We start from the raw sequence: 19,746 nt of genomic DNA, 5'->3' as shown, positions 1-19,746 counted from the left end.
CAGATAATAAATGACTATATAGTAAAACGAGTTGTAAATCACATAAATAAACATTAAAATGTCCTTATCTGCTTACAACTATATTATATAGCACTTTGACAACATTATATTTGTAGCCCCAGAGACGTATGAATACACAGTATTTAGTAGATCCTGTTCTCAGTCATTCAGGTCTTAATACCTGTTTCCTCCTGTTAGTTTACATTCAACTTAGTAGGTGTAGGTGCCCTGTGTAAATGTTACTGATTCAGTTTTCATGAGGTGTTTCTATTAGTTTGCTCCAAGTATATTTGTTTGTGTGTATATTTTAGTGTTAATAGAGCAGCTACACTTATTTTCATGATTGAATAATTGTTTTGTCTATAAATTGCCACAGCATAGTTTTAAAAAATGCCTGTTACAATTTCCCACAGTCAAAGGTGAAATCTTCAGATATCCTGTCGTGTATTAATGGTTCAATAGATATTCAGGAAATCCTAGAAACAGCAAATGTTTCAATTTCACTTTAATGATTGAGTATCAACGTCATTGCTGATTAATTTTCTGTCACGGGGCAGCTCTAAGTGTGTGAGTGCTTGTGTTTGCTGGGGATTTGATTTCTCTAATGTGATATGTGCTTGCACACACAGATGCTGGGCAGGTATAATCACTGTCAGGCTGAGGCCGGGGTCTCGGGGTCATGGTTCGGAAGTTTTCACTTACAGTTTAATTTCATTTTCAGGGCAGTGGAGTGAAGCTTGAGCCTTAAATCCACGCTGACGCTGCAAGCTTTTTGAGAGCTGATGCTTTTCTGTAGGAAAACGGACACTCTCACTCGCTGACCCTTGTCCACCCCTGCCCCCCACCCCTCTGCTAAAGACAGTGTTGTTATGCTAGCTGTGGCAGGATAAGTGAACCCTGATTGATCGGTATTGATTAGAACTGTATTTGTCAGACAGTAATGGGCCTCCCCCCTCAGGACATTATGTCTGCTGATTCCCACCCACCCCCTCCTCTAGCCCGACTTCAACCGCTCTTTATGCCCTACTTGCATTTGAAGAGTCCACCCCCCTCCTTCTGTTCTCAGGACCCTTGACCTTTAATCGTAGTGCACAGCCTCCTTCACTTTGCTACCACTGTATTTCCATCCATCTATGCTCAAGAAAGAGCTGGAAGATGGAGATAGACGGTGAGGAGGAGGATGCAGGACATGAAGCAGAGGTTGACACTCAGAGCACAGGAGTTTGTTTTCCATACACATAATTTCTGGTTCAGTATTTCAACTAATACTAAAAATGACATCAGTTTCTGCAGAGGCAAAAGTGGTGTTTTTAACTCTGTTTGTGAACAAGTCAGACTGTGTGTATGCAAACGTGTTTACAGTACAGACAGACCGCCTCAGGCATCTTTGTTCAGACTCCTCTCAAACAATAGACGTGTCTGTGTGGATGATCTGCTGAGCGTGGAACTGATTACAGCTGCTCTGCCGAAACGCACACACACACACACTCACACACTCTCAATTATTACTGCCACACACAGATTATGTGAAAATATAAAAGGTTAAAAACATCAGTGTCGCAGTGATTCTGTATGGTGTGTGTGTGTGTGTGTGTTAAGTAAAAAGGGTTAAATCCTTCTAATAACTGTAGAGCTTGAGCTAAAAAGCTGTCTAACATTGAAAAGTAGTTTAAAAATGTTCATTTTTCTTCTTTTACAGAGTAAAAAACCGAGCCCTCGCTTTCTGCACTGTGACGTCAAACCTCACCACACCTGCTTCACCTGCACAGCTGAAGGCAGAACAAGGTAATATTAGTTCCTACTGTATAATGACATGTATCTGTGTGTGTGTGCGTGTGTAATTTAATCCTTAATCAGACCCTTGTCTATAGTTAATAGTCATCTGAGGTTTGGTGGTATGGACTTGGCAGACTGTAACATCTAGCTGACTTTAAACCAAACATTTGTTTTGGGTCGATGTGATCTGTCTTGATACTTTCACTGTAAGCATTTCTCTTCTAATCACTGAAATCTGCAAGTTGTTATTTTTGTCTGCCGCTGCCAGAACGTAAGCTCATTGCGTTTGGTTTTGATTTGCATTTGTTCGTGTATGTGTGTGTAGGTGGTAGGAACATGTTATGTTTTCAATCTAGTATTTAATCAAGTAAGAAACTTGTTTCATAGTTATTGTGATATCATATTTACCTTATTTTTATTTCATTTTAACTCAGAAAATCACTCACTTCACCCACAGTGTTTGGTTATTTGAAAAAGTAAAATTCAAAGACTCAGTGAAAGACTTATTAACTTGATGAATTGGATATTTTTCTGCTGTATGGGGGTGTTGCTGTCTGTCCTGCTATTTTGTAGATAAAGCACTTCCTCATCTGAGTTTTGTACCAATAGCAGGTCACCTGAACCAGCATCCACTGTCAGAAAACACAAAATCTACCTGAACTCCCGATGTGAACTGATGTGTTGCACACTAATCCTCTCTTATTCAAATAACAGCTGACTGTTGCTTTCATCAGTTTCATTCTGGTTGTTATCAGCAGCCTTTACTGCACTCAAAGTTTTGTTGGCTTCAGGAAGTACTTTGACTTGCCTCTGATGTACTTGTGATAATTTTATTTTTAACTTTAGTGGTCATCACAAAAGCTGAAATACTTTTGTTTTATTCTTCTTTAATGTTTAGTCTTTAATTCATTTGGTATTATAGTAATATTCATTCTGTGATTCTATTATTTTCAATCATGTATGGATGTTTTCTGTTCTGATTCACGAGAGTTAAATATTTAGATTTATTAAATATAAATGTTTATCAGTGTTAGTAATCAGTATGTATAGGGTTTGGACTGTTTGCTAATCAGTGAGCAGGATCTATGCATCTATGTGATAATGTTTTTAATTCATCAGGTATTTAAGCAGCTGAATTTGCATCATATCTGTCTGATGATTTTATATTTTATCCATAAACAGTTTATCAAATGATTTCCCAGAAAACCAACTGCTGTTAGGGTAACAGCTAACTGACTACATATAGTAACACAACAATGAAGGACGATGTTTGTTCATATTATTCAGTACAGCTGCTTGTTAAACACTCAGTTGCTTTAAGTTAGCGAGGCTGTCGTTCAACTAGACATCTGAGGTTCATGACCCCCTGCTGGCAAGTCTCTAACTTCTTAAGATGTCCTCAAAGCAATGAGCAGGTTCCTGGCGTGTTGACCTCTGACCTCCTCCTCCTCAGAGTAATGGAGAGTAAAAAGAAGATTTCTCTTTGCCAATGACCTGGATTTTTTCAGAGAGGTTTGGGCAACCAGGGAAATTGTGACATCTTATACAAGTGCTGCTGTGTCTGAACATTTACATACTCGTCTAAACCTCCCCTGTGTTTCTCCTCTACACTTCCGTCTCATCAACTCCTCCTTGTTTTCTCATCGCCATTCATCTGATCCGTCTCCCACAGATGAACCAGAGAATAACGATGATAATGAAAGGTGATGTGGGTTGCGTTTCGTAATCCTCCAACTGGATGCAAATCATAAGACTTGTTATGTAGATCTCCGACTGTGTGTTTGTGTACGTGTTAAATGAGTCTTACTCTCTTCACCCCAACTCTTTATCTTTCTCATCCTCCTCTTCCTCCTCCCAAGCTGTCTCAGTGTCGTGGGACAGCAGCCTGACAGACAGACAGGCAGATGGAAGTGACACTAGCGACATCAGCGGGATTCAGCAAAACAATGTAGATGGAAATCAATGGAGACAATGACAGCGGGGTCGGGAGAGACTTGAGGAAGAGACTGGGGAGGAAAGTGAGTGGAGAGGAAAGCAGGGCGACAGGGAGAGAGCTGCAGCTTAGTAAAACTCCAGCCTGAGAGGGGGGAGATGTCGCCTTCAGATAAGCCAAACACACTTTACGAGCCCAATATAGAACAGAGTCAGAGGGTTCGACTGTGTGTTTCCTTCCAGCCCAATGTTCTGATATGTCAGTGTTGTTTTCAGAGTTTCCTGTAGAGTTTGGCTGTTGATGGAGGGGACTCGAGGTAGTCTGTATCCGAAACTCAAATTCGCCCTGAGGTGTCTTCCGAGTCTTGTATATTTTCTCTATCCCACTCCTGCTGGTAATGTTACTTATAAAATGATTTTCTATATGATTTTAGCAAAAAATGGCTTGAAAATCTCCAGTGCTGTTGCTCCAGACCTCCATAAACAAATCCATGTGTCCATTTTTTTCTCATGGACTTTGTAAATAATTCTAGGCCATATCCGCCTTAGTGGTTTTCATTAATATCTTTCATACTTTGGTTGGTATGACTGTGAAACAGGTGTTTAAATTACATTTGGATTAATACATCTGATTTTGTTATCTATCAGGAGGCATGGTCAATTACACTGATGCTAGAGCAACAAGGCTAAATGATGACTTTACTTTTTGTTGATTATTAGCTGTAGAGGATGTTTTCCTGCTGCAGAGGAAAGAAAACCCTGTTCTCATGCAGCCTGGTTTAAGAGTGACCCCTGGCCAGAAGCAGAGCCCTGTAGCTCCACTTGGCACGTATGCCAGTACGTCATCATATTTGTTTATCAAATCTGTTTTTGTAGAGGGAAACCAGGTTGCCTCTACAATCACATCAGGAAAGCGCAGAGAGACACTGACAGTCATCCTGTAACCTCTCGTCATGATCCTTTCTGACGGCTCCGCTACAGAGCACAGTGAAACATGCAGGTCACTGGACTCACTCTCATTGTCCCATCTACCACTTCCTTTGAAAAGCAATTCACCGATCTCTTTTAATTCCTGCACTCCTGCATTGACTTGCAGAAAGTAACCTGCAGTAAATTGCGGCTCCTTCAGGTCTGAATACTGACCATTTAATTTAATGTTTGAAGTTTCTCGTAGTCTATATAATGCAAAATTAAAAAAAATATTGTATGTTGAAATTACTGGTTACTGGTCTTTGCAATACTTGTCTCCCTCCTGTCTTCCTGGCCATACAGGCTGTGTAAATATTCCATTGTGTCGCAACTGTACTGTAAGAAATGGGAGGACAGGCTTTCGAGTGTTTTGTTTCCTTAGCTGAAGTTCTTTGAATGTACAGTCCCAGTAATTAAAATATTAAAGAGTGTGTGTGGCCCAGCAAGGCCTGTCTAGAGCTTTCTCATTTAATTTGTGTATTGTTTTGGGATTTTGTCTGGTCCTAAGCTTAAGACTTGAAAGCAGTCAAGTCTTAAGCTTCTGAGGTGTGACTTTAGTCTAAGTCTCAAGTCTGCAGCACTGCTTTTTATTTTCTTTGGCTTGTTAATCGGAAGCAAAGTTCTGTTTTGCTAATAGTACACACCTTTTAAACTGTCTGACTGACATGCTCAGCTGTTGAAGATTCACTTAAGTTTCTTTTTTAATTCATCACCTCAACTGGCTCTACGGGAACTTTTCATTTCTAAATAAGACATGGTTGATGAGGGTGAGGGTGAGATCTCCTGCTCTGTCCTCTCTCTCAGAGGTCACAGTGCCATGAGTGCTGCATGGTGCTGTCCCCCGGCTGCCTGCCAGCACTCTTATTGTGTTGTATTACAGTGTCGTGCTCTGCTCTGCTCCTGTCTGCCGTCTGCCACTCATATGTACCACCATCTGTTCTTCAAACCGGCTCATAATGTAGCTCGCGCTCTGGCGGCAGTTGCTTGATTTACATACAGTAACGGTTGCTGATGTTTTATGTCTCGGGAGTTTGTTTTTGTCTTGTAGCAGCAGTCTGTGGTTACATTTTTATCATTATTTAAACAGTAATTGTAGATTTTCAGACACTTTTGATCTGTATACATGTTTTCATGTGACTTGCTGCCATACATCCCTGCTGCAGATATAATTAGACTGTGTTCAGTTTTGGCACTGACAGAAACAGAAACATGAGGCCGGTCTATTTCTCCTCATCTCTCTTCCTTTTACATTTGTGACAGGCTCTCAGTAACACTACACACTGATCCCAGGTCTGTCTACACTTCTGTGACATACCAGTAAGCAGCAGCAGCAGCAGCAGCAGCAGTGGCACCTCCTCCATGTCGAGTACAGTCAGCTGCACTCCTGTGCTAACTCTGTCATTACAACCATCTAACCAGTGTAATTACCAGCCTCCGTGTGTGTTTGTGGTGCACGAGCTAAGCCAGCATCATGCAGGGCAAGTCGGAGTGGGTGTAGAGGGAGAGGAAGAGAGCATGAATGGGTACATCCTAGAGCTAACTAATTACTATATGTGAGTAATTAAAAGGCATTAAATGTCTGCATTTTATCTCCTGAAGTCTGCACTAAAGCTGGTTGCGTCTGCCCAAATCTTACTGTAGTTGATGGCGATTAATTCTTTCTTCTTGTGTGTTTTTCTCTGGATTTTCTTTTCTTTTACCTTAGTATGCTTACTTTGAATTTTGCTTTTGAACACTCAAACCTCTTCCTCTCTTTTCCAGTTAGCATCTGATTATTTCTGATTTACAGTATTTGGGCTTTTTCCCTCCTTCTGTGTTATTTGATGATATTTAGATAGCTGTCCATCATATCTGACGTATAACTCAGTTTTTCATAATACTTCAAAATGAAATATGGTTTTTACTAATCTTACAGTTGTTATTACTAATTAATAGACTCGCTGTGTGAGTGTTTGAAAGGGGTTTGATGCTCACAGATATTTTTTTTTAGATTATAAACGGCTGTGGTATTTCTTCCTCGCACAATAACTTTTGGGTATTGTGCATCAGCCTCAGCTGCACACACACATTAAACAACTCAGTGACCTTAGATGGTGAACATAGTAAACATCATACCTGCACATCAGCATGTTAACATTGTTAGTGTGTGGCTGTTAATGTTAACACCACTGTGCCACCAGTATAACCTCGCTGAGTCTCTAGCATGACTATCAACACTCTTGCTGTACTGATGATGCTAGAAACGCCACCATCTCAGATGTTAACTGTCTCACTGGGAAAGCTCCAGCTATTTCCACTTACCAGTTTCTATCTATCACTCTGTGGCTATCTGTTGAAGTTAGATATGTTTCTCTCTGATGGGGCTGTGTGTGGACAGAAGCCACCAGTAAAGAGCAAACCATACTCCCTCCATTGCCTCTCTCATCATGCACCTCCGACGCATAATGAAGCCATTCTGCAGCCCCTGCAGCTGGGGCCGGATAATCTGGGATTGGGTCTGATAGCGGGATCACAGGACAGCTCTCCGGATGAGGCAAGACTCTGTCAGAAAGCATGATCAGAGCAGGAGCCTTTGGCCCGGAAGTGCCTGTGGTTCTCCAGAAACAAAGACATGATACATTTGCGTGGCCGTATGACGATAGGGGGATTTTGTTTGCTATGAATGAGATTTTGTTGATGGTGCCTGCATGCCTGTATGAGTGAATGAGTAATGCGGTCTCGGGGCCAAAAATGAATTCAGCGAGGGCTCATAAAAGGCGTTGTGTATCATAAAACACACAAACCACTTTGAGCTGCCTCGACACAATGAAAAGCTCAACTTTATGCAAATTGGACTTCATAACAGATAGTCACCCCAGGAGTTGACATTTGTAGGATTCACCAAAAAAAATAAATAAATAAATAATAATTAAAAAAATGAGGCAGCTGGAGAAAAACAAGCACAGATTTGTTTTCACAACAAAACTGGTCGTAATGTACAATTTCTGCTGGCTGTTGAACCTACTGGAAAGAGTCAAATGTGTTGCTCCTCTTTTTACGCAAATGTAGCTTCCCCCAGTTTTTAAACCCCAGTGTGTAACAGCAGTATCGGTTGAAGTGTTTAAATTTTAATGTGGTTAGATGTGAGTCCGAACAGTCAAACATTGTGTGGGTGTGTGTTTTTCCTGCTTGTGGTTGAATCATATGATTTAATTCCTTAAAGCTTTTGTCTGAGGAATAAAAATTATACTGCTTCTGTCTGATTCACCATTTACAGTTGTGAAATTTTAAAACCTCAATATCCATCTGAATAAAAGCTGCTTCAATAAGCAGCATTAAATTAAATGTTATGGTTGAATTGCATAGTTTATAATACAATCTAAATAGATCCAGAAACCTTTGATTTCATGACAGTTGTGTGAAGAGAAATAGCATGGTAAAGACTGGAGCCTGGATCCTAACAAGAGAACATTTTAAAAGGTATATACTGTATATGTGCAGATAATGTACGTTTGCCCTTTGAGCAAATTTAGTATAGATATGTGAATGACTTTGGCAGTTTGAAGAGAGACTTATGTAGATAAAGAAACTTAAATCCAGGAACAGAGACCTAAATAGAGAATGAGATTAGACAGAGACTCGAGAATAAAAGAAGGAAATTCAGGAGAAAGGAAGAGTAGCTCTGGACACACTTTCAGTTTGATTACAGCAGAGATGGATAAGTTGTGTAGTTGGGGTATCTTGAAAGACTTGGTGTTAAAAAGTCTTAAATATTTTTCTTGCTGCTGTACACACTAATGTTCATTATAAAATAGTTTTGTATCCAATTGCGGGCTGATTTGAGACATTATACACTTAAAACTAAAACTGGAATTGTTTTGACAGTACATTGTGCAGCAGGAGACTTTTCAGTCCTTTATTTGTATTCATTATTTTTTGGAAGAGCTGCACTGCCAGACCTATAGAAACACTGTCAACTCTGCAGTGGCAGCAGTAGAGACTTGTTGTCTTAAAATGGGCAAGTGTTTCAATTTTAACAAAAACAAAAATGAACTAGGATCAATGTACTCATTCTCTGCCACTTAGTCTGCTCTAGGTCACATTAATTTGTATATATCTTATTTGTAGTACATCATTAGAAATTATTATATACTGCTGGAAAATGCTAAATACTTTGGTCGATATGAAAGTGAAACAGATATTTAATTTTTTTCTGTTGTATTAAAAAGGTCTCAAAAAATCTGAAATTTTACTTTGCGAGTCCTGCAGAAACCCTGATAATGGGACCCAAACACATACAGAATACAATGTGTTTTTTTGTGCAAAGCTGTCGAGACCAACGGCTTTGTTTTTTTCAGACCTCTGTGGTGGCATACTGTATGTCATAACTTGCTGTGTCACCCAGTGGAGTCATAACCGCATTGTAATCTTCCTGAATGAAAATTCCCAGCTGACCACTCTGAAAAGCCGCAGCATTCAAAATCAAAAAATGTGACCATGACTCGATCTTTTCTCTTGGGCTGATTACAGCACGCCTGTGGTTCACTGAGCAATGTGCTGCCCTTCTCCTGGCTCTTCCTTGACTCTGTCCAATCACACTATTCCTGGCTTTGCCCCATCTCATCCCTCCAGCTGCTAGGTCACTTTGTGTGCTTGCCCTTTTCTGTCTCTCCTGAAGTTCCTATTCATCTCCCCCCACCTCAAAGACTATTAACAACACAAAGTTGTATTTGTGTTTGTTGTTTGGTGTCATTCTGTTTGATAGAGTAGCTCATGTGTTTAGATCAGGGTCCGCATGATGACAAGATCAGTCAAGAGCTGACTCAAACACTCATATAAGCTGCTGTATATCATCACTGCAGGCCCTCTCTCAAATGAGTACACAGGAGTTGTGAATATGTGCCAGTGCTGAAGTGTTTAATTTGTCTGTGTACTCCCTCTGTTTGGATCTGTGTTACTTTCTAGTCAGATAATATTAGCTAAATGTTTCAGTGGTTTTAATCTGCAGCAGGGCGGCCACAGCCTTCATGTCCTGTGGGTAAGTGTTTGTGTGTGCGCGCACATGCACTCGAGTGCACAGAGTGTGTGATAATAATATCCCTTGTCAGCCTCCTGAAGATTAGCCTCAACGGGAGAAATCCTCTGTCATATCCCCTCACCTTATTTTCTCTCTCTCTCTCTGTCTCTGGCTCCCTCTCTCTGGCTTATCAGTCTTGTTTTACAGTTGAGTGACTCGCTCTTTTCTGAATTCAGAGCTCGGTTTTTCTTCGGGCCTGTGGAGAAAATTTGGGTCACACAAGCTCAGCAATTTAAAAATGTTCCAGGATTTCAAATCTAATTTGTTTTGGTTTTAGATTTTTAGTGCTGATTGTCTGAGGCTGATTTGTTGGAATGATTGTTTTTCCCTTGTTTTTTTCCTCAGACTGAAAAGAATCCAAGAAGAAGAAGAAGAAGAACAGGACTGGTCTTAACTCAGACGTCTGTCCGTTGTGGACCAGTGAAGTCTTCCCCACCCTGCCAGTTGAAAGCAATGTTTTTGGGAGCTGGAGGCCATAGCACTGTCAGCAGAGTGTGTGTGGGGCCCCTCCTCTTCCTCTTCCCTAGCACCCATCCTGACATGGGATGCCAGCCCCCTGCCCCCCAACCCTGAGCTCTCCTGGGGAGCCATGAACAGCTACAGAGACAGAGGGGTCACTTGCACCTCCTCGGACCTTCTTGATGGAGGAGGAGGAGGTGGAGGAGGAGGAGGGTTGCCCCAGCACACTCCCTTTCGTCACACCCCCAATGGCCACCCGGCCCCTGGCCCCACAGACCCTGCCACCCAACTGCGCATGTCTGTTCCCAAAATGGGTGTTAGAGCACGGATTGCAGAGTGGCCTCCACGGCGTGCACAGTCTCGGGAGTCGCTGCTTGAAAATGGGCAAATGGGCAGCAATCACTATGGAGACGATTGCTCCACTTCGGTGTCATCGTCAGTTTTGTCATCTGACGTGGGGTTGGTGCGGGGTGGAGTCGCCAGGTTGCCACGACGACGGTCGAAGGATGTAGAGTTCAGAGTAGGAGGGTTTGGAGGTGACAGAGGTTCACCTTTGAGCCTAAGAGTGTTCCCTCCACTGAGACAGCGCTCCAACAGTGAAGTGACACTGAGCGAACAGGACGAGAATGAGGTGAGCCTTAAACCTTTCACTCCCGTACTTCATCAGCACATACATGTTACTGTTACTAGCTCTAGCACAAATAATTACACTACTACTTATAACAGAGCTTTTCTGACAGTTCATATTCTCTCCTGTTTCTGCTCCAAGGTGGAGGTTCGTGGAGGGGGCGGGATGGGGAACCTGTTCAGAGAGTACGGCAGCACCTCCTCCATCGACATCCAAGGCATTCCTGAGCAGAGCTTCTTCGACATGCTCAGCCAGTTCCATCAGGAGAGGCCCGACCAGCGCAGCTCAGCACCCGTACGCCTCAGGGAGCTGTTGCGCGCACCAGACTCTCCACCGAGTGGAGCTCTCCCCTCAGCTCCCTCACCTGGTCCCACAGGCGGGGACGACAGAGGGACAGGAAGAAAGGATGGAGCCGAGAGAGTGAGAAAGAAAAGTGGAGGGACGGAGTCATCACTGGGGACCTCCTCTTTGTTCCGGAAACTTCGGAGCTCTAGCAGAGGGGAGCTGGACGGAGGAAAAGGAGAGACTGGTGAGGACGGAGGGCGAAGTTCGACAGATGCCTCCTACAAACAGTGGGTGTGCCCCAAGAGCTTCGTCCACTTTGATGCTCAGAGCATCCTGTTTGACCTCCACGAGGCGGCAGCCCAGCGAGGCTACGTCACCCAGAGGAGGAACACCGCCACAGGGGCATCAGCTGCTTCAGTGTCCCTGTCCGTATCTAGATCCTCCGCTCCCAGCGTGAACGACCCCATTTACTCCAGCATTGAGGACCTAACACTGAGCCTCGACCCCAGCTCCACAGCACCTGCCCTCAGCATGGACCCTCTGGACGGGCCTCCTGGAGCGCACAGCTCAAGCCCTCTGCTCCTCTGCTGTCCCCACTTCCTCAATGAAACTGGGGGCCATGGAGAGCGCAACATCAGCTTCCTGAGTTCGTCAGCAGAGCGAGGAGGAGATGGAGGAGGGGGAGAGGGAGGAAGGGGGTGGCTGAGGAGGAGTAACGCCAGCGTGTCAGTGCTGGAGGTGCCTATTGAACAGCAGGTTACGAGACTGGACAGACTGAAGCTGTACAGCATAGAACATGTAGACCTGGGGGCCAGGTACTACAGAGACTACTTCCATGGGAGAGGTAATGCTGAGTCTCACACACGCACACACACACTGAAACATATTCATGATTGATCAGTCACTACCCAGAAAATTGACAACAAAAACTTGTCCTCATTAATTATTTACTCTATAACACACACACACACACACACACACACACACACGTATATATATATATATATATATATATTTTTTTTTTTTTTAATAATTCATAATGGTTCCAAAGTGACACCTTTGTGTTGTTTGTTTTGTCCAACTGACAGTCCAAGACCCCATAAGACTGATACATGACTTAAGCAATTAATCAAATATAGATATCCACAGATATCCAACATAAGCAGACAATACTGCGCTTACTGGTATTAATGAGTAATAATTGGTTGCCCTACACTATAGACATACTGATCTCGTTTTATACCCTGATCTCTGATCTGGGCCTCTTGTCATTAGTTGTGTGAATCAGACAGCGTAGATGGCGTTTGTCCGGCCAAAGTCTCTCCAGTGTCGTTCCCCACATCCTATCTTGCGGCTGTTAATATCCAGCTGGGTCTGAGCAGAGCAGAGCAGATCGGGCCAAACTGGCAACGCTCCCAGAGTTTTTATTACACATGTACCTTCCACCGGACTGTTGGCAAACTCTGAGTTGATGATACACCGCCCGCCTTTCTACATGATCACAAGTACCACTTAACAAAGTCAGCGAGTGCAGCTTTGGTTTTACATCTGGTTTTCAGCGTCAGAAGTAACACCTAACTTCAGAGACGAAGGGTGTGTGTGTAATGTGTGTGTGCGCGCCTGTCCATGCGAGTGCGTGTGGGCATTTCTTGTCAACATCACCTCTTCAGACGCTGCGGATGAAACTTCCCGTTGGCGAGCATCATCTGGCTGCATCCTAATTAGTGACAGATGCTGTTAGGAACACATGTGTGCAAGCAAGCATGTGTATGTGTGTGTGAGAGAGACGGGCCTGCAGCCACACAGATAAAGGTTATCATTCCAAAAATACGTTCATCTGCTGACTCGTTTCCAGCTCAACGCTACTGTGATTGTGTGTGTGTGCCGTGACGTGCCCTGTGTGCACGTCAGAAAAGCCTCATCGAAAAGCCTGACATTGTTACCATGAGACATGGCATAGCAAGCAAGTCAGGCCCTTCAACTCCCTTCAACATGTACGTCGTCCCGGTTCATTCCAGTCAGTGGGGGTGACAAAGGAGGAATACTTATCAAGCTGGATTCCTCCTGGAGTGTCTGGAGAATTTGTATTTAGACCCCCACGCTGCCTATGGCATTGGCATTAGCACGGCTTAGCTTAGGAGCTTTAGCAGAGGACATGCACGATGCTTGTGAAGTATGATGATAATGTTGTCTCAGCCTCTTAATGGATGAACATGTCGTGTTATGCCAACACTGCTAATGAGCTACAGAACATTAACTGGCGACTTATGACACCACATTTTGTTAATTTCTTGAATTCACAAGACTCGGGACATATTTGTTTAGAGTTTTATCCTGGCTATTCTTAAACAAAAAGTCGAATTATTTAATCCTGTTTTTTAAAGAAGCTCCTTCACACAATGTCAGAAAAATGTCCAGCATCTCTCATGTGTGACTAGGCCAGTATGAGATTCTGACTGTATGATAACCTTAAGAAAAAATATCATGGTCTCACAGTTTAGCTTTTGTTGTTTAAATATCACTGGTTTGAAACCTTGTATACCTTGAAACCAGTAACTGACCCTATGCCTATGTGTGACTTTCACTTTTCTTAAGTAGCAATTGTCATTTTTGTCTGTGTTATTCCTTGTGTTAGCTGGATAGATCTGAGTATTGATTTCTACATAACCTGTCATTATCTTAGTCCTGTCCTTGACTTAATACCCTCCTCTGTCAGTCCCACCTACTGCACATGTCGTACTGCAGTACCTGGTATCAGTATCCTTTTCCTCAGACCCTTCTCTCTCAACACTCTTATTAGTGTTGGGTTGGGAACCTCAATACATTTTTGTTACTGACACTAATGCGTCTGTAGCACCAAGTATCAAAAACTACTGAAAGTTACTATTGAATGTCTGAATAGCGATGAGTGAATGTATGTCAAATTATAACCAGCCCTACTTTTTCTGTTTATAAAACTGACCTTGCTGTTAAGGATGTATCCAACCACAGATGTAACACAAGCACATGTTGAGACATGAATGAATGAATGAACATTTTGTCCACAGCACAAACTCTAACCTTGTTCTCCACCTCTTCCCGTCCTTCAACAGAGCACTCAGACTACTTTGGGACAGACGATAAGCTGGGGCCTGTGGCCGTGAGCATCCGCAGGGAGAAACTGGAAGACACCAAAGACCTGAAAGACCAGTACCAGTACCGTCTCATCGTCAGGACGAGCGAGGTATGCATATCTGCTGTTTGTGTTTGTCTGTCATGGGGATTTCTGAGTGATGAGACAGTGATGACTCACCGTTCATGCTCAAGGTAATTCCTACTTTCATTTTACCCAGCCCTCCCTTTGTGTCCCTACCTGTGACTCCTCTCACCCTCTTTGCCCTCATTATAACCTCACCCCTCTCCCTCTCTCCCCTCTTCTCCCCCATCCTCTTCTCTGCCAGTGGAAAATTCCACCTGCCCAGTCTCTGCACATTAAAGCCAAACCAAACACTGGCTGCTCTGCCCAAAGCTTTTGGCCTGCTCTCAGAGGGCACACACAGCCACTTTTCCACTTTGATTGATCAAATACTTGTATTAAATGATGGGCAGATGATTATGGAGAATTAGTTAAGATTCTCTGCAGTCTTCCTCAGATTTGTTCAGAGACTGGAGTTCTCTACTTTGAGAGGAGCTTAAACAACAGTTGCAACTTTCTTCCAATTGACTAATTGTTTCAGCTCTATCTGTGTCTGTCTTCTGTTTTTTCCTTTGTTGGAAAAGAAGTGAAGACATCATGTGCTGGGTCAGAGAGGTCTCACCTCTGTGGGTAGTTAGTTTAATCTACTACAAGGTCACCAATACAGACAGGAGAGCTTGCCTGTGTTCATAATTTTCATGTAGTCTTCATCTGAGCTTATTCCTCTGTGCGCCTGTTGTGGTGTTGGTTTTAGCTGGATTACATGGCTGTCTGGCCTCATCACCTTAGCTCTGGTACAACAATGGAGCCTCTCCGCCATCTAAGTACACAGAGCTCAGCTAAAAGACACAGCCAGTACACCCAGACCTACTGTTCCCACACAGAAAAAAAGAGATTGATTGCAGACTTTATTCTTTCCCACTCAAGCCGCAGCTGCTCTCAGATATCCACCCCCTTAAGTCTGTCATTTAATTCTGTGCAGCAGTGCTGACACAGCAAGGTGGAGAGACTTTTCCTCTTTCTCCCTTTTCTCTCTCCTTCCATCACACATTCACACACTCGCACTCAGCATGTCACTCACTCTGTCATTGTCGTGCAGAAGCTGACGAGTTGAAACAGTAGCTCCATAACTTCAGCTGTGTGTCAATCAGGTTTCGTTTCTCTGCGGCAGACCTGAGTCTCAGAGGTTCAACTGTCTCTCCGGCCCCTGCCAGCTCCAGAGTCTGGCATGCATTTTTAATGAACCTGTGTGTGTGTGTTTGTGTGTGTGTGAGGTGAGAAGGAGCAACCCACTCCTCCCAACTGTATCTGAGGTTATTATAGTCTCACTGTTTTGAAGCAGGTCAATTTCCCCTCACCAGGGAGCAGCACACTGTGGCAGCACAATGCTGAGCAGAATATTAATACACAATACTGCCGGACTTAAAACCCTCCACACAGAGCACTTTCACTGTGTGTGTGTATGTGTGTTTGACAGGGAGAAGAGGTTTAGAGGCAATGTACTGTACCCTGACCCTTGGATTTTCTGTGAAGGGAGACCGGGATCAATATCTTACGATCAGTTATATCATTACATACAGTTATATACATGTACATCTTGAACATGCTGTGTGTGCAAGACTAGACCTAAAAATATCTCAGAACTTCAAGTACTCTGCAGGAGGACTGCTGCAGGTGCTGTATTTACCTCTTTTCACTACAGAAATAAAAAGTATGTAATGTACCCATAGTTTTTAGCTGTTTGATCAAAATGGTAATCTTGAAAAGCACTTTATAAGTGGCACAATACAGAAAGTCAGTTATTCAATAGTTTATTGCAAGAAAACTAATCTACAACTGTTATGTTAAGCAACACAAACATGATAATTTGCTGTTTTTTTTTTTCGTATTAGATTTCAAACTGAACATTTGGGGAATTGAATACATCATCTTTTCACTTTGGAGAAATTATAGTTGGCTCCTAACACTATTTACTGACATTTTGTAACAGTAGGCAGATTAATCAGAAGTGAAAATTATTATTATTATTAGTTACAGCCCTAACCATAACAGCCACTATAATGTGATGCAATAGAGTTAACACAAGAATGAGGGTAATCCCTGTCAACAGTGAAAAAGAAAACAGAAGAAAATAAACATATGTTGCCAAGAAAATATCTTGAAAGAGAAAAGGAAGAGTTAAAATGTGGATCTTATTTAAGCAAAAACGTCTGTTTAAGGGTTTAAATCAACACTATGTAGTATACAGTGTGCTGAAAATTAAATTTTCAGTGTGATTTGAAATATTCATAGTCTTAAACTGCCTCCAGTTTTACAGCTCTTGTTCTCTCCCTACATACAGTTGGTGACCCTGCGAGGCTGCATTTTAGAGGATGCGGTGGCGTCTACGGGGAGACACGGCACGGTGCGGGGTCTGCCGCTCAAAGAGGTCCTGGAGCAGGTCGTCCCCGAGCTCAATGTGTCCTGTTTGAGACTGGCACTCAGCACACCCAAAGTCACAGAGCAGCTCCTTAAACTGGACGAACAGGGGGTGAGTTATGTGTCTTTGACAGTGTTTGCATTTTATTTTTTGGGCTTGTGCTATAAAACCAGAAATTGGACGGTTGGTCCCCAGCAGCAACGATACTTCTGTTCAGATTGTCCTTGGGCAAAGTACACACAGTAAAGTGTACCTGCTCAGTCAGTCAGTAACAGTCAGGCTGACTAAAATGAATGCAAAGCAAAGAGAATGAACTGATAAAGTAATGTAGCGACATATGGTATGCAGAGACAGAGTCATATAAGTGTCTGAAACTTCTGTAACTGATTTAGTATCGGTGCAAAGTACGAAATTGGGTTGAGGGCAGTGAAAGCTGTGTGGAGCAGGGCGTGGTGTGTTTGAGCATGAGTGTGCAACACTAAAAGCTTTAAAGTTTAGCCAGGTTATCTCACCTTTTATTTAATGGAGGGTGAAGTACAAGGTGGAGGTGTTTTGCCAGCAGTAGGCTTTTTGTTGTTTGTGCAGGTGGTTTATACAACAATAAAATTGTTCCTAATGTGCTGTATGAGTGTGTCTGAGCACGTCCGAGGTATACAGTAAATGTTTATCTGTAACATCTACCTTGTCATTAAGTTTCAATAGAAGCACGAGCTTCACACAGTGCAGTGTTTCAGCTGTGTTTGAATGTGGTGTTTCAGCTGTTTGTGTTCGTTGTGTTAATGTTATCTCTCCTCTGCCTTGTAGTTAAGTCAGAAGCACAAGGTGGGTGTTCTGCTGTGCCGTGCAGGCCAGAGCACAGAGGAGGAGATGTACAACAACGAGGAGGCGTCGCCCGCCTTCTCTGCTTTCCTGGAGCTGCTGGGGGAGCAGGTGCTTCTCAAAGGATTCACCAAATACGCTGCGCAGCTCGACACAAAGAGTAAGAGCCTCTGTCAGACACGCACATCGTTTTGGAAATGTGACGAGAGCTTTACATGTCAGTCAAAGTCATGGCAGCAGATCTGGTAACAATTTCAACACCAAGCAGCACCAAGTAAAGCAAGCGTGTTTTGTTTGCCTTATTTAGCCCACAGAAATATGCACTGAGCAATGTGTCACTGAATTTTCATCTCCTATATTTAAAGAAAACACACACAAGATCAGTCTATGATTTTTTGTCCTTTTCAGTGCAACTACTGTGACAATGATAATAGTGCTCCTTCTCAATGTTCATTGAGGAAATTGATGATATTCACTAGAGCAAAGCAGAGGCTAGCATCTCCTTACCTTCATAATCCTAATTAATCAAGACTTCATTGCCAAAACACATTTGTATATCGTCTCCTGATGCAGCCTGTAAGAAAACAAACAAAAAAACTTTTCTCCAGCAGCAAGACTCTCTGTAATGGTCCTGTCATATCTGAATAAAGCTGTTAGGGACAAAACAGGCCAAGTGCCATAACCCCAGGAAAAGCACAGTGACAGATATCTCTTTGAACCAGAAAGTGTAATTCACACATCACAGTGTGTATTTATGGTTGACAGCTTCTGGGGTGAAATTAAAATATCCTTCTCCTCCTCCTCTTTGTCTTTTCTCCAGCTGACTCCACAGGCACCCACTCCCTGTACACCACCTACCAGGGCTACGAGGTCATGTTCCACGTATCCACCATGCTGCCGATACATGCCCAACAACCCACAGCAGGTAAGAGCTTACAAACGCCCCTACCTAAATACAGCGCCGTCGCCCGGGGCTGTGTGCCGTGCTGCAGGTCAAACATGGGCGTGTACAGCTGAAAAATGCATCCATCACACAAAGCCTTTTCAAAGTCTGCCTGTGGTTGTGAGTTGTGAGTTCTGCCGTTTGCTCTGGGTCGTAAACCACAGCAAGAATTCACCAAGTGGAAACTCATGACTTGTGTCGCCTTCTTCATTTAGAGTCTCTTTCCTCTTTTATTCGGCCTCTCATGTTTTTTTATAGTCTTTGTTCCTCTGTGTCTTGGCTCCTCTCTCCTCTCCTACTTGCTGGCTTTTTCTTTTGCCCTCTCTGCCTCTCATTCTTTAACTGGATCAGGGATGGGTGGGGTTCAGTAGTGAGTAGTTTCTTTATTTTCTCCCTCTTTTTTTCACTTCTGCCTTCCTACACATTCTCCTGGGCGCTGTGTGTTTGCAGCGTGGGCCGCGTGTGAGTGACCTGTGTGTACGATAACATTTTGCGTGTGGGTATTTTTAATAGTTTGCATAAGTGTTTTGCGTGACAGGCACACACGGGTGAACACGTGCTAGCACAGGCCCTGTGGGTGCCCAGGATTAGTATACACACTTTAAGTGTTTTTAAGTGTCAGCTCATCACTGTAGAACTGTGTAGGCCACATTATTTCAAACACTTCAAAATCATCATCATAAATTAATCTTGTAAACTGGAGAACTATACTTTTATTGCCATGTACACAGCAGTGTATTGTTTGTTTGCACAAACAAGCTTTTTTGACAGTTACATCATCCTATTAAACATCTTGTAAAAAGTGAGTTAACATAAAAAAAATGAGGGTTTCAGCTTTTAGTGGAGCAAATTAAAATTGCGTTTGAACAGTTACTGTTAGAATCAACTTTAAAATCATACAGTGTAATTTTATAAATGGCACAATAACTCCATCCAGAGGTTTAGAGACTGCAGCAGCAAAGACAGTCACATGCTTGGATGAACCTCTAGGTGGCAGCATCTGACATCAAAAACAACCTGCAGTGGATGAGCTGAGCTATCAGGGATGAAGTAGAAATATAAATAGTATGAAGGCTCTATCGCTTAAGGAGAGGAAAGGACAGCACAAGCCAGGTTTTTCACAATAAATAAGCGTTGAGTTTTGCACATCAGCAGTATTTTAGTGTATTTAGAACTCAAACAAAAATGGCAAATAGTCAAAGTGTTGATAAAAGGTTGTAAACTTCTTTGCCCCAAGTGATCAATTCAAGCAGTCATAGTTAATGTTTGTATACTCCATCAAACA

At 42.8% G+C, this 19,746-nt stretch overlaps 1 protein-coding gene across 1 annotated transcript in view; it reads left to right on the top strand.

The window, feature by feature from the left end:
• The window catches only part of sipa1l3 (signal-induced proliferation-associated 1 like 3), a 68,866-nt gene that overhangs the window by 30,259 nt on the left and 18,861 nt on the right, over positions 1 to 19,746 (top strand). The window contains 8 exon segments of the mRNA XM_018702130.2: positions 1,700 to 1,785; positions 10,079 to 10,823; positions 10,962 to 11,949; positions 14,198 to 14,328; positions 16,622 to 16,810; positions 17,504 to 17,678; positions 18,339 to 18,418; positions 18,420 to 18,443. Of these exon segments, the coding sequence (XP_018557646.1) occupies positions 10,323 to 10,823; positions 10,962 to 11,949; positions 14,198 to 14,328; positions 16,622 to 16,810; positions 17,504 to 17,678; positions 18,339 to 18,418; positions 18,420 to 18,443 (2,088 nt within the window). The 5' untranslated portion in view covers positions 1,700 to 1,785; positions 10,079 to 10,322.

Source organism: Lates calcarifer, linkage group LG21 (genome assembly GCF_001640805.2).
Source record: "Lates calcarifer isolate ASB-BC8 linkage group LG21, TLL_Latcal_v3, whole genome shotgun sequence".
NCBI lineage: Eukaryota > Metazoa > Chordata > Actinopteri > Centropomidae > Lates > Lates calcarifer.
Note: the sequence above shows the minus strand (reverse complement) of the source record. Positions and strands in the feature narration are given on the sequence as shown.